Here is a 15,324-nt window from a genome sequence, read left to right on the forward strand (position 1 = left end):
ACTTTTGCCCAACACAAGTACACAAGAAAGATGAAATGAGAGAGAGACTAGAGGGCATTTATATCCTGCGGTGTGTGGCCAGATGCTTAAATGCCAATAAAAGTCTAATAAAGAGCAATCACGGAGGTGTCATAAAGCCAGTGAGTAAAGAGTGGGCTCAGTTGTTTAGCAGTAGCACCTTGAAGAAAAAATCGTTACCCAGCCACTTTAAAAATGGCTTTATTCTATGGATTTTCTGCTCTCTTTATTGTTTGCTTCCTCATTATTGAATGCAGCAGGAGATTGAATGCCTGGTGTCACTTTTCTCATAAAGCAGCCTGTGAACTGTGCAACATCTGCGTGAAGAAACACCACAGGTGTTGTCTCTGATAATGCATTGCAAATGAATCGTTTGACAATGTCGTTTGTTTGTGGCGCTCAGAATCCTGGATTTCCGGAGAGTTCCCCCGGTGGCCGGCAGGCTGGTGAACATGACACGGGAGATCCGAGACGTGACCCGTGACAAAAAGCTCTGGCGGACATTCTTCGTATCCCCAGGTATGAGTGGCTTCCGCAGGGCCTTTTCTTCTACCCCATCAGGCCATGCTTGCACCCTGATTGTTGGCTTCTCACGCATATCCCTTACAAAAATGAACCATGGTTTTGCTACAAATTAAACCAAAAAACCATGGTTACTATAGTTAAACCACGGTAACCACAAATTAACCATGGTTTTGTTACACTAAAGTTTAACCATGGTATTTCTAGTAAAACTGTGGTTTTACAAAAGGTTATACAATACACCAAAAAAAAACATGATTACTACACTTTTACTACAATAAAACCATGGTTAATATAGAAGGGATAGAGTTCAGACAGTCATTCAGTTTCATGACAAATTTTCCTGTGGCATAGAAGTGTTAGCATTTAGCTAAATGTGTTGAATAATTAAGCATGTTAGCATCTTGCTATATGTATTTTTGACTGCTTATTCCTTTATCAACAGCTTAAAAAGTCCATAAAGAGCCATTAAACTAACCAATTACGGGCTGTGACAAATATTAGCACAAAAAGGGTTCAGTAGACCAGCCGTAGACCAGTTAACGACACCCAGCCAAGATGCTAGGCTAATTACAGCCTTTAATTGGGGAGTGACAAGCATGCAATAACACACGTGCAGCAAGTTTGGCAACTAAATTACCGACATTTAGATGATGTAAGTATTCGGATGAGGCACACAGATTGGCCATATTCTTTCTCTGCAGGGCTATCATTAGCATTCTGCCTCCACTTTTCATGACAAATGTGTTTTTGTGGCAACGAGTGAAAGGGCTCCTCTTCCCCCAGGGAGCCGTGTCAGGAAACATTTGAAAAAGGCGTTATATACAATGATTCATCATTGGCTAAACAGCAGCGTTTAATGAGCCCTTGGTGAAGCCGAGCATTTTAGATCACTGACATCCTTCATCGCATAAAGACACATCTGGAGAAGTCACCTATTTAAAAAAAAAAAAAACATTTTCTACAAACTGTATTAGCACTATAAACAAGGCTGCTGCAGAAAATATTGTCATAGTTAGCATGTTGTTGCTGTCAAATGTGTTTACCATCATGATGGTGGACAGTAGGGCTTTTGGAAATTTACCTGCATGTTATTTGCAATTAAGTGAAAATGTATTGTAGTTTAAATTTATATTAAATGCAATATAGCTTTCTTTTTATAATTACTTATATTTTGCATTGAAATATGGTTAAGGTGTAGCTGAATGTACTGATGAGCATTTATGATAAACTAAAATATACTTTAATGTTATTTCTTTTCAACCTCGTGTGTCATGTATTTAACTAATTTATAATCAAATACGTTACATGTGCTGTAGTATGTCAGTCAACACATCAAAATATAAAAAGATAATTAAACATAATGATTTAAAATGTACTTTAAAGTAAAACTTTTAATTTGACATTATTACAAGGTGCACTTTTTAAAGGTACTGTAATACTGTACGTACTATTATCATCTTGAGAAACATAGTCATGAAAGTGTCTCTCTTTAAGTACACTTAAGTGCCCTTTTATTTCCCTGCTGAAAAAAACAAAACAATAGAAACCATCACAGAAGTTATAATGGTTTCCATTACAAATACCATTACAAACATTACAAACCATCAATTTTTAACCATTAAAACAATTTAAAAATGGTTTCCTGTAGTGTGTTTTGGGACATATTCCATTAGGATTTAATGGTTTTAACAAGCCACCAACAGAAGGCGACCAATTACCAGTAGAGACCAATAGGCACCATTATAGTTTCCATTAAGACCAGTACAATTCCCATTATAACCAGTAAAACCATTACAAAATCTGCTTGTTTGTTTGTTTGTTTTTCATCAGGGTTAATTAATATTAAATCATCTGCAAGCACAGTTTAGATAAATATGCTTTTAAGATTTGAGGGGAGTTTTACTATTTTACTATTTCTTTGGTGCTCATACAAATAATCACATTACATGCTAATGCTAATAGTATGTATCACAAAATAGTTATTGGGGTGTTAATATATGATATATAATTCATAATTTTTTTTATTATTGTTATTTAACTTGATGAATGCAATTATTTATTCATTAAAAATCAATGCCTTCAGTGAAAAACAGCTGCTTCACATTACATAAAACTTGACTTAAATATCTGGGGATTCTGAAAGGTTATAGGTTCAAACCCAGTAATGGGCGATCAATGAGCTATTACCATTGTGTACTTGAAGACACTTAACCCCATGTTACTCCAGAGGGAAATTTCCTTTCTCTTTGCTTCACTAGTGGTCTATTTTAAGACCCCCAAGAACAGTTTTCTCTTTCCTAAGACCTTTTCTTCCTCACCTCTGCAGCCAACAACATCTGCTTCTACGGCGAGTGCTCCTACTACTGCTCCACAGAACATGCCCTATGTGGGAAGCCCGACCAGATCGAGGGCTCCCTGGCTGCATTTCTTCCTGACTTGGCACTAGCTAAGCGCAAGACCTGGAGGAACCCCTGGCGCCGTTCCTACCACAAACGCAAGAAAGCTGAGTAAGCTCTTTTTCTCTGCTTTATCTCAGGTCTCCACGCACCACCCCATATCTTCATTAAACTATAGTCTGGCTTTATCAGCAAAAAAGACTACTGCGCTTCTCACTTACTCTCAGAGAAATCCTATCCATGCAGTAAAACAATGGGCCATCCTGTTTGAGATGGCAGTTGTACGCTAGTAGGGTTATATATGAGAAGGGACAAAATGCAGCTCAAATTTAAAGGTGAAGTGAGTTTCTTAGTCGTTTTCTCTATTGTAAGGTGGGAAGTGGATCCGGATTATTGTGATGAAGTCAAACAGACTCCTCCGTATGACCGAGGCACAAGACTCCTGGACATCATGGACATGACTATTTTTGACTTTCTAATGGGTAAGTGTTGAACGTGTTTAAAACCGAGTTTATAAAATTTTGCTTAGAAGTAGGGGAAACTGGAGAGGAAATTACTTTTTACTCCAGTAAATATTTTTCAAGGTAACTTTATTTTTACATTTTTGCATTTTTGAATTAAATGTTTGTGTAGACTCGTGAAGTCTTATATAAAATTGAACATTTTCCATTTTTGCCCAGGAAAGAGACAGTTCATTGGATACAACTTTTGTGACAACATGCCCCTATAGTGGCAACTAATAAAAGCCTATGCATTCTGTCTCCTGGAAGTTGTGTAACAGCCAGCCATTCACCTTTATTAATATGGCCAATGAACTATAAAAGCCCATTTTTGCCTTAAGTGCAAAACAAAAAAAAACTAAAAAAAATAGTTAATTATGATATACAAGTTTAAAAAGAAACAGACACATTGTGATATAAAGTCACAATGTGAGGTGTAAAAAAAAAAAAGAGAGATTATAAACAGCTAAATTTAAGAGATATGCAGGAACATTGTGAAGTAAGCTGTGAGAAAGTCACAGTTGGGAGATATACAGTCACATTGCAAGCAAATAAAGTTGCATTGCAAGGTTTTAAAGAAAGTCAATGTGAGATATAAAGTCAAACTAAAACTGGAAGATATAAAGTTTTAATTTAGAGAAATACATTCACAATTTTGAGATATAAAGTCAAGTTGTAAGATATAAAGTCACAATAGGAAGATATGCATTTGCAAATTTAAGAAACAAAGTCACATTGTGATATAAAAAAAAGTCACACAGCAAGATATAAAGTCACAATTACAAGAAATAAAGTCACATTCTGAGATAAAAAGCCTCATTGTGAGAAAGTCAGTTGGGAGATTTACAGTCACATTACAAGAAATAAAATAAAAAATCACTGTGAGATATAGTCACTAACTTAAAAGTATAAAGTCAATTTTGAGAAATAAATCACAATTTTGAGATATAAAGTCACAATTACAGGAGTCATATATATATATATATATATATATATATGTACAGTATTAAAGTTATTTTGTGAGATAAAGTCATATTGTGAGATATAAAGTCACACTGCAAGATATAAAGCCACAACTAGACTCTGAGAAATAAAGACACAGTTTTGAGATACAAAAAGACAGAGCTATAAAGCCACGACTATGTTAAGTATAAAGTCTCAATTTCAATAAAGTCACAAGATATAACTTCACAGTTGGGAGATTAAGAGCAGTCTGTCTTCTTGAGAGTGTTTTGTTCCGTTCATGAGCCGTGTGCCCTTGAGCGAGGCTGTTAACCTCAGGTTGATCTGAGGGAATTTCCCCTGTTCATCAGAAGTTCCTGGTGCTTTTCTGTGAGGGCATTGTGTGAGCACCATAGAAACCAACTCCTCCAGCCCTGGTTGTGTGTGGATAAATATAGATTCTGATTCAAGTGTCAACTCGTTAGTCATTAAGACGACTAAAATGATCAACTGTAGAATTGTATTCTGTCAAATGGACTACCTTTTATCGTTACTAAAGAATAAAATAGTTAAAAGTTCAACATCCCACATCAATCTTCCTGTATTTCATTCTTCCTCTCCCCTTTTTCGCACTGAACAGGCAACATGGATCGCCACCATTATGAGACTTTTGAAAAGTTTGGAAATGAGACTTTCATTATTCATTTGGACAACGGCAGAGGGTAAGCCGTTTTTATTATCGTGTAATGTCTTCGCCGTCCTTCACACCTCGCTCCTCAAAGCTCCACACGACTCCACAGCCATTTCCTTTTTACTCTGAAACCATGGAAACAGAGTGTTTCTATCTTAAGAGGCGTGAATATGTAGATGTTGAGTGGAAGGTCAGATTCATATGGCGTCATGTCTCATGGTGTAATATGTGTGCCGTCGAAGGGCTCACAGTGGGTAGAAGTCACACAGGTGCTCGCACAGATAAATGATTTTGATTAAACTGACATTCTGCTCGACTGAAGTGGCTGCTTTTTCATTCTCTACATTTGTTACTGAAGTAGGCCACTGTGTAGAGCCGTAGGTCTCTCAATGCCAGATTAATCTAAGCCCCGTCTAAAATTTGCATTTATTTTCTTCTATTTGTGTGAAATTCATACTGAACTGAATTTCTGATGGGGTTTTACTGCTACAAATAAGTTGCAAGGTCCTGTCATGAAGTTATATAAAGGACTACTCTTTATTTGTCAGTACTTTTGTTGAAGTTGCTGCTCTGCCATTACTTGTGTTACATATGCGGTTTTGCAGGACGGAAATTTCATTTATGGCGAACTAACATAATTTCTATTGAAACTTGTATGTCATGTATTTGTAATTACATGTGTAAAAATAAAGTTTTAATTTAGTACATATAAACTATTAACTATTAACTAACCGTCATGAAAGTGTCTCTCTTTCAGTGCACTTACGAGGCCTTTTATTTCGTTAATATTATATTATCATTATGCAAGTACAGTTTTTTTTTTTTTTTTTAATATGCTTTTAAGATTTGAAGTACACTACAAGTGCACATTAAATACAATTAAGCACACTTTTTCACCAGAGAACCATTTAAAAATATCAGACATTTGACTTCCATTTTTATTCTAACCCCTCAGATTCGGAAAGCATTCACATGATGAAATGTCCATCCTGGTCCCTTTGACTCAGTGTTGCAGGTAAGATTGTTTTTCTCCACTTTCAGACATCTCTTGAATTGAGGTAATAGCCTCCCAACTGAGAGAGTGACTGCAGTGCAGTAATTCAGTATAGCACCGACACAACCGCATCCTGCTGTCTACTGTGCACTGTTATTCTAGCTGTATTCTTTATTGCACATTTACATTTATTTCCTGTGGCTGATGTTTTCTTGCTAGAACAATCCATATGAATGGCTGCAAAAAACACTGACTGTGTCCCAATTTGCATAATTCTGCACGCTGATTATATAGTACACACCACTTTGTTGCTAACATTCTGCATGTGGCTAAATTTTCTATTCTAAGGGGCCACTCACACAAAACACATTTTGCATTCCACTTGACTACTTTCACATTATTTTTTCTATGCAAACATTCGCTAGACAGATGTCTATTGCACTCATGATTTGTCTTCCGCTGAATTTCGCACACAACACATTGTTCTAAAAAGGCTGATTTGGCACTCGTTTAAAATAAATCCAGTAAAAATAAATCTCCAGAGTTTGCTTTTAATTCTACTGTTCGCCTTTCATGTAGTTTGATGCAAAAATGTGTTCTGTGTGAACATTCCTATTGGAATTTTTATTTTTAATTTTTTCTGAATTTTCAAATTATTACTTTTTAATGGTTGAAAAAAGAATGTCTACTTAATTTAAATCATAAAGTCATATAGTTTAACAACAATTTACTAAAAGTTTAACAAAAAGTACGGTCACACTTTACTTTAAGGTCCAATTCTCGACATTAACAAACCATACATACAAATTTTTGCTTCAATAAACTCCTAATTTGCTGCTTATGAATAGTTAGTAAGGTAGTTGTTAAGTTTAGGTATTGGGTAGGATTAGGGATGTAAAATATGGTCATGTGCAGAATATGTGCTTTATAAATACTAATAAATAGCCAATATGCTAATAATAGGCATGCTAATAAGCAACTAGTTAAGATTGAGAATTGGTCCTTATACTAAAGTGTCACCAAAATTACATTTGAAGGATGAAACCCATTTTATTTTTCCCAAAATATGTGTTTTTCATTTAACATTTTCTGGATGCCATAATCTTTGAGTTTTTGTTTGTATCTATCTGACAAATGTTTTATCTAATGAAATGCTTATGAAGTGAGCAGCTCTATTGATTAAGTTCATGTGTTCAAATTTCCAGACATTCCACGTCATACTTTAAATTCCATTTTTATAACTGGATCTTACGATTCAAGTCAAGTCACTATTATTTGTATAGCGCTTTTAACAATGCAAATTGTGTCAAAGCAGCTTTACATCAGCTTGATTCCGTCTGTATTTTCATTAAGCCCTATACACTAAAGAAATTAGCTGATTTGCTGAGTTATACCGTTTACTGCTCTCTCTCTCTCAGAGTGAAGAGGTCGACGTACCTGCGGCTACAGCTGTTGGCAAAAGAGGAGTTCAAGCTGAGCTCTCTAATGGAGGAATCGCTACTGCAGGACCAGTTGGCACCCATCCTCATCCAGCCCCACCTGGAGGCCATGGACCGCCGCCTGCGCCTGGTGCTCAGGGTGCTGGCCGACTGCGTGGAGAAAGAAGGCTTTCCATTAGTGGTGGAGAATGACCTGGACAGACAGCCCTCCTCGCACCACCACCAGGCGCACGGAGGGAGGTAGTGAGGCCTGAACCTCGGTTCCCGCCAGTCAGTCCCCCAGCATGAGCCCCACCGAGGCTTGTGCTCAAGTCACACTCTGAATTCAGTGAATTCCACAACTAGCCACCAATGCCTCTGAGGAGCCACCCTATTGTGTGTGTAGATGCAGAACTCTGGGACGAAGACGTTGTTTCTGGATGGCTGAGGCTTGTGTTTGAGCTGTGCTCGGAGCTGCAGTACACACTTTTCTGTTGCATCCTGATTTGTTTGACAAGTCTGCTGATATAATTTATTACATTTGCATATTTTGAGTTGGCGAGTGTACAGACGAGTTGGAACCAAAAGCTGATTTTGGTACTCAGATCTATATATTCAAATACACAACTGTGCTCATGTAGGTCTTCGACATAAGGGCACGTAAACGAGCTTTAATGATAGTACTGCAGTGCAGTACTACTGTGCAAGGACACTTAAACACATCCTCCCCTGTGCGTTCACAATTCCACATCATTTCCTGCCATCTGAACTAAGCCATCGTTTCAATTGCACATTGTGCCATCAAGCCTTCAATCATCGTGTCAGATTCGGCACGTTTGTTATTTCACTTAGGGAAATTCAGAGGTGAAGTGCATACTTCATTTGAGGTTATTCAGTTATGAAGCACGTTTAAACATCTCTGTGGAGAACGAGAGAATCACGCTGATTGGTTCTTCAGGTGTCCTGTGCCCGCAGTCAGTGTTTCTCATCTCAGGCCTCATGCTGAATACACCTGCTCTCTCTTAATGAGAACCTTAAGGACGGGCTGATGCTATGCTAGCGGAAGTTCATAATGATGTTAGTCGTACTTCACGCTGCAGGTATCTCGAGTCTCATCTGGTGGAGTGATTTCACTGCTTGATTATAGAGTAGGGCACAGGCTCGAGGGAATGAAACAAACCAATCGGTCCTAACCAGGAAACAACAAACGATAAGTTCTTTCATCTTAAAATGAGTTTTTGACCTAACCAGTTGACAAACAATGGCCAACGAGACCAGGGAAGTCCAAACCTCCTCCTGGAGGGCCACTGTCCTCCAACGTACCACAAAACACCTGCCTGGATGTTTCTAGCAGGCCTAAATAGCTTGATTAGCTGGCTCAGGTGTGTTTAATTAGGGTTGGAGCTAAACTCTGCAGGGCCGTGGCCCTCCAGGAGCAGGACTGGACACCTCTGGATAAGATATTTTGGTTGGTTTCTGTTTCTTGTTTTTTAGTTTTGCTAACAGTGAACTCTCACTGGTCTGAAATCCTGCTCTACATGTTTGTGTATTATGCTGCGTTCCATTCAGTCAGACGTGGGATCTGATCTCTCATTCAGAGCATAGCAAACCAAATGCTCCCGCCGGTGTTTCATGGTCTATGAAGGTGTTTCCTAGAAATCCGTTTGGGGAGGTTACATCATGGTACTCAGTGCAAGCATTTGTTGTTCTGTGATTATTAACAGAGAGGATCAACCACAGTGTTTTGCACACCTGTTTCTCTGGTTTTATTATCATGAAATATGGGAACTTGGACTCAATAATGCATTAACTTACAATCGAATGTTTAGCATTAACTGTGTATATCTCCCTGTGTGCTGCAGTGTTAGCGTGATCATACATCCATATCTACTCTACACAAATGTGGCGTTCCATTGCACTTCTCCAAATATGATTTTAGACATTTTGACTTTCGGAGTTGGATAGAATGCATGTATGTTCTGGGGCTGGATTCATGAAAATCTTCTTAAGATATAATGATGTAATTAATGATTAATAAAAATGAGTTCCCTATTTGGGTCATTTTTGTAGAGGTGTTACTGAATTTCTAATTCAGTAAAAAGTCACGTCACGTATAATTATGACCGAACATTGTTTATCAATCAGTGGTGTCTTACAGTATATGGATATTATAAGTTATTTTAAGTAGCAAAAGTGTTATGTTGAAATGCTTAATATTTAACACAACTTACCTTTGGGAATTTAAGATAAGATGGAGGTTATCCAAACTTTAAACAGTAGTTTATAAAAACATTATTTTCAGAAATTGAAATTCTTCAAGTTTTGTCTGTTGAACAGAAAACCAACAAGAACATTCTTAAGAAATGTTTTTGGGGTTGCCTTGTGGGCAGCACGCAACTTACAGCGCCGTTGCGCTACGGGCGTCCCGAGTTCGAATCCCGACTCGAAGACCTTTCCCGATCCCGACCCCCCCTCTATCTCCCACTTCGCTTCCTGTCAACTCTGATCTGTCCTATCATAATAAAGGCAAAAATGGCAAAAAAAATAAAAAATTACCTTTTTCTTAGGTTATAAAGTAAAAAATAAATAACAGTTAAGAAGAACATTACTCTTAAGAATCATTCGTGAATCCAGCACTGATTAGCAAATTACTTGCCTGTGGAAAGTGGTTATAGGACATGGTGTAATGCTGATAGATCGTTTTATAATAGGACATAATTTCCTTCCTACTGTTTTGTTTTGTTTTGTTTTTCAGCGTTACTCACATATACTGAGCTTTCAACAAAAGTTATTATTCTCTTGCTCTGTATAAAACATGTTTTCAGCTCTCACTTATTTTGTATTGTGTAAACCATGGCCAAAAAGGCAATAGAGTGCCTTTTATCTTTATAGCAGTAGTGACTGCCACTTCCAGTCTCGTTCATTCACTCATACTCACGCCATCACATTTTAAAGAAGTTTTAGTTGGTCTCTAAATGAACCTTTTGGAAGTAGTTGTATGTTGTATGTTAAAAGCTCACATAGCTATTTATTAAGAGAGAGTACATTTGTGAGGAAATCTTGTTGGGTTTTAGGTCTTATTTTGCATTTGAGATTTTTTTTTTTTTTTTTGTGTGCTTTAAATGAAGTCCCTGTTCCTCACAGATATTGTAAAGATGATAGTAAAGTTTGATAGTCTGACTGATCTGTGTAAAGTGAGGGGCCACATGTGTGTTTTGTGTTTAACCCCAGTGCCTGTGCAATGCTCAAGAAACTTGAATGTTTTGGGATTATTCACAAACGGACCTTTTAGTAGCCCACGGCCTGGACTCAAAGGTGTTTTTTTTTTTTAGTTGGCAGTAAGTAATTGGTCAAGGCTTCTATTAGCCAAACAGACTTCAAAATGTTCCCAATACTCTCAGTGTTTCTGTACATATCTGTAAATATCATACGTTGATCCAAGAGGCTGTTTTCGGAGCAAAAAAAAAATGCTACCGTTTTCTTTTCCTCTCTTAGGCATTGTTACTGTGAAGATCTGTTTGCAAAATGATAAAAGTGTGCAATAAATGAAGCTATGTTGTTGAACTCTTTTATGTGTAAAAAGCAAAGCAAATAGTGATTGTAAAGGACCAAAAACTTAAATGAATGTTCCGGGTTCAAGTTAAGCCAGGGTCACATTAGAGTTTGAGCATGCAATGGTCATAGAAATTTGAACTATAATATATTATTTAATAATAATTAGTTAGTTAATACAGGCCGACTAAATTGCAACTTCATCACTACAAATGTGTAAATGCAAATATATTTAAATACATGACATACTAGTTTCAATAGAAATGACATTTCTATATTCTTTTTAGTTTATCATAAATGCTTGTCAGTACATTTAGCAACTTAAACCATATTTCAAAGACAATAGAAGTAAATATGTATAAATTACATATAAAGATGTAAGTCCTATTTAAGTGGGTCAAGCATTACTCTAACTGCATTTAATATAAATTTAAGCTATAATACATTTTCGTTTAATTTCAAATAACACAATAAAATGTACGAAAACATGACACAGTTCAGTATCCGTATTTCCGTAACAAGTACTCTTTTTAGAAATATGCTGAAGTGCTCTTCTATTTCACAAGCAGTTATAGATGTTTGTTTGGACTTTTCTCTGTTTGAAAAATCACTTTCTGATATATTTGTGCATATAAAATGATCAGGTTTACCAGTTTTACATAGTCATAACAGGAGTTATTAAATAGTAGGTAAAACCTTTACAGAGAAAATGCCATTAAGTGATTTCCATCTGGTCTCATGTTAATCGCTCCATAGATTTGCATGGTTTTACAAACTGATTGTATTTCATACAATACATCTCAAATCAAGTCAAATATTGTGGCTGTATTTGAATATCTTATACTCAGCCGCTGGACTATCCGTAAAACGAACCTCAAAAGCAGGCAGATTTATCAGCTCTGTGCTTCTACAGATATGTGAGGCTGCTCTTACTCTGACACTCTGCCAGGTCACATACCGACATACATTTAGACCTGATACATAATACCCCTCTAATCCTTAAACCCTCTATCTCACTCACCCATATACTGCTATATTCACTTCTATTACGTTGTAATCATTCACATGCGAAGGCAGTTACAGGACACATGTCACCGTGACCTTAAAGTATAAAACTTCATGTCTGCACCATGAAGATGAAGTTCTAGTCTTCAATTACATCTGTCGGTGTCTGTCACCATTTGATAAATACCAAAACAGTCTAATTTTTCTGTTCATAGGCTTCTTATAAATGTCCCAAAAAAAAGAAAAACTGTAACATTTCAACTCAAGAACACTTAAGAATAAATTAATAAATAAATAAATTAGTTAATTTAAAAATAAAATAAAAAAAGAAAGAAAATAAAATTTTAAGTTAAGATTGATATATTTTAAGATTTTAAGATTTATGTATTTGAATTTGTATTTGTATTTATGTATTTGAATAAAATTTTGGCCCATTTGGAATACACAGTTTTAACATAAACTAATAAACTTAATGTTATGCATATTCAATCATATAAATGAAACAGGCAAACAGGTAAGAAACAGGTACACTGTAAAAAATAAATAATAATAATAAAAAGTTGAGAAAACTTAAAAGTTTTAGGCAACCAGCTTCAGGAGATTTTTGAGTTTTCTCAACTCGTTTTTTCCAGTTTATATAACAAAAAGTTGAGAAAATTCAAAAATCTCATTAAACTGGTTGCCTTAAACTTTTAAATTTTTTCAACTTTTTATTTTTATTTTTTTACAGTGTAATATTTCTGTATTAATAATAATAATAATAATAATAACAATAAAAGACTAAAAAAATAATAATAATATATAAAAACATGGCATCTATTTAATTTAATTCAAAATGCATTTATTCAAATTGCTTAGGATCAACATAAATCTGTTTATTGTTAAAATATGTCAGCATATTCAATTAAAATGTATAAATATGGCTATAGCTGTGGAACAAGAAATATTATTTTAATTAAAATGTATGAGATTTAAACAAACTTTGGTCCCACTTTATATTAGGTGGCCTTAACTACTGTGTACTTACATTTAAATTAATCATTTGGTACAATGCACTTATACATGTTTTTACATTGTACTTATATTTTTAAAAATACCTATATGTAATTACATCTGTAATTAATTTCTGTAATTACATTTATAATCACACTGTTGACCAATCCCTCACGCCTTAACCCACCCTTAAACCTACCCATACCACCAAACCTGTCCCTAACCTACCCGTATCCCACCTCAATAGCAGCAATAGTGTTTTGCAATACATTGTACTTATTTTTTGATGTAAGTACATAGTAGTTAAGGCCACCTAATATAAAGTGTGACCCAAACTTTATTTACTGATGGTAAGAAACCTGTTATTGTGTATTTAAAACACATTCAGTTTATTTGTAGCATTGCACAAGTCTTTCATTGATGTATGAATGACAAATATGCATCACATTAAGTTTATTAGTTTGTCATTGTTAAAACTGTGTAATTTTTAATACTGTGTAATTCAAATACATAAATCTTAAGGCCTAAATATTTTATAGTGTTTCAGAGGCAGCGGGACATGCGATTTATTACTTGACCACTGGATGGCGGTACAAAGTTTTACAAAAAAAAAAGCTATTTAAATATGCGTATTATCATAGCACAGCAAAATACTTTAGGATGCCTTCTTCTCTCTTTTAAATTCTCAAAGCACCTGCAGATGCTGTTGTTTCGGCTTAGTTATTCCTTCACAGAGCCAAATCATCCTGAGGCTTTCATGTGAGGAGTACAGTAGGAGGTGTTTCATGTCCTGAAATGGACCCCTCTAAACCTGCGCCCCGCCGAACGGATTAGACGGCAAGATGAAGGAAGGGCCAACTGCTGTCTCCAGGCAACAGCTTGTGGCGCACTGTGAGCCAATATCTCACATGTAAACAAAACTGAGATGTTGAAATCGTATTCATCCCCTATTGCTAAACAGCAGGTTGCATTTCAAAAGGGAAAAAGCCTTTTTCACCTTTCCTCTGAAATTAAAAAAGCTCTACCTGCAATATCCAAACTCTCAAAGCTGATATTTCACACTGACAGAGGCTTGCTTTAGATCTCATGGTGCTTTTGACTCGGCCATTTAAGATTGAAATTGAAATGTCTCTATCTACATGTCATTCATAAAGGTCATTACCAATATGTGGCCCTGCTCTCCCCTAATTGCATTTTCCTATGCAAGATCGAAATTACTTTTGCAGGGCAGTGAATTTTCCTGTCTAGTACAGATTAACTTGCACGTGAAGGGTTATTTTTTAAGTTTAGTGAAGTGAAATATAAAAATAAAAAAAACAAGGCATTTAATATTAAAGAGGTTTGAGGAGTCTGATTTGGAGCGTTCATGCTGTGACAGTGACAAATTAATATACAAATCGTGTAAACAGGTCATGCATATTCATCAGACAGACAGGTGGCTTGATTGTGTAGCTTTTGATTAATATTACTTATGAGTAACATTTACATGTGTCATCAGCCCTGAAGGTGCAAGTCAAGCTCGGGGAGTTTGCAACCAATTGAAAAATTATAGCTTTATTTATTCAAATTCAAGAGATGCAATATTGGTTTTCTTTTTTTCATACTTTGAGTCAGGTCTTTCAAAAATATTCAGGATTCATAATGCCTCAATGAGTAATATATTAGTATTCAAGATCTCATGTGCATTTGCTGGCCCAGTATTAGCCAGTGTTGATATGATACTTACTAAATTATCAATTTAAGGTCATTAAATGACAATATATTATTATGGCAGTTTAAAAGAGACACATTCAAATTATTCAAAATCATTTATGGCTAATACCTCACAGGTTTAAAACTGTCAATAATGAAAGCCATTTAGCCAAGATTTTTTTTTTTAAATGTCAAAATACATTCTCTTAACCCAGTTTATTGTTCACTGCCTTTTATAAACCATTCAAGGGTTTATATCCCCAAAAAAGAGTTTTCACTGAGCCTCCCAGGCACCTTTTAGAAACATTTAGAGTGTCGCCCAGATCTGTCAATCTCTTTCCAGATCAACCAATAGCGAGAGTTTGGGGCGTGGCTACTGTAGCAAGCTGAGCCAAAGGGTGTTTAGCAGGAGTAGCGAAACTAATTCAGATTTGGAAGTGGAAGCAAAAAAATCGAAAACCTGCTAAAATACACAGAGAAAGACAATGTTGTTCTCCACAGGTAAGCTAAACTTCAAGTTTTTGCCACATATGTTAACTCTTTACTATCAAGCCCCAGATAACATAGTAAGAATAACGGATGTGATGAAAGGCGTGGA

The 15,324-nt window shown here is 35.9% G+C and overlaps 1 protein-coding gene across 1 annotated transcript in view; it reads left to right on the forward strand.

Annotated features, from left to right (window-relative positions):
* The window catches only part of fam20ca (FAM20C golgi associated secretory pathway kinase a), a 55,008-nt gene extending 43,974 nt beyond the window's left edge, over window positions 1-11,034 (forward strand). Inside the window, exons 5-10 of the mRNA XM_058769435.1 lie at window positions 422-537; window positions 2,870-3,050; window positions 3,312-3,421; window positions 5,022-5,103; window positions 6,028-6,087; window positions 7,485-11,034. Of these exons, the coding sequence (XP_058625418.1) occupies window positions 422-537; window positions 2,870-3,050; window positions 3,312-3,421; window positions 5,022-5,103; window positions 6,028-6,087; window positions 7,485-7,749 (814 nt within the window). The 3' untranslated portion in view covers window positions 7,750-11,034. The remainder of the gene's footprint in view (window positions 1-421; window positions 538-2,869; window positions 3,051-3,311; window positions 3,422-5,021; window positions 5,104-6,027; window positions 6,088-7,484) is intronic.
* The last annotated feature ends 4,290 nt before the right edge of the window (window positions 11,035-15,324 follow it).

The sequence above is a fragment of the Onychostoma macrolepis genome, chromosome 03 (genome assembly GCF_012432095.1).
Source record: "Onychostoma macrolepis isolate SWU-2019 chromosome 03, ASM1243209v1, whole genome shotgun sequence".
Lineage (NCBI taxonomy): Eukaryota > Metazoa > Chordata > Actinopteri > Cypriniformes > Cyprinidae > Onychostoma > Onychostoma macrolepis.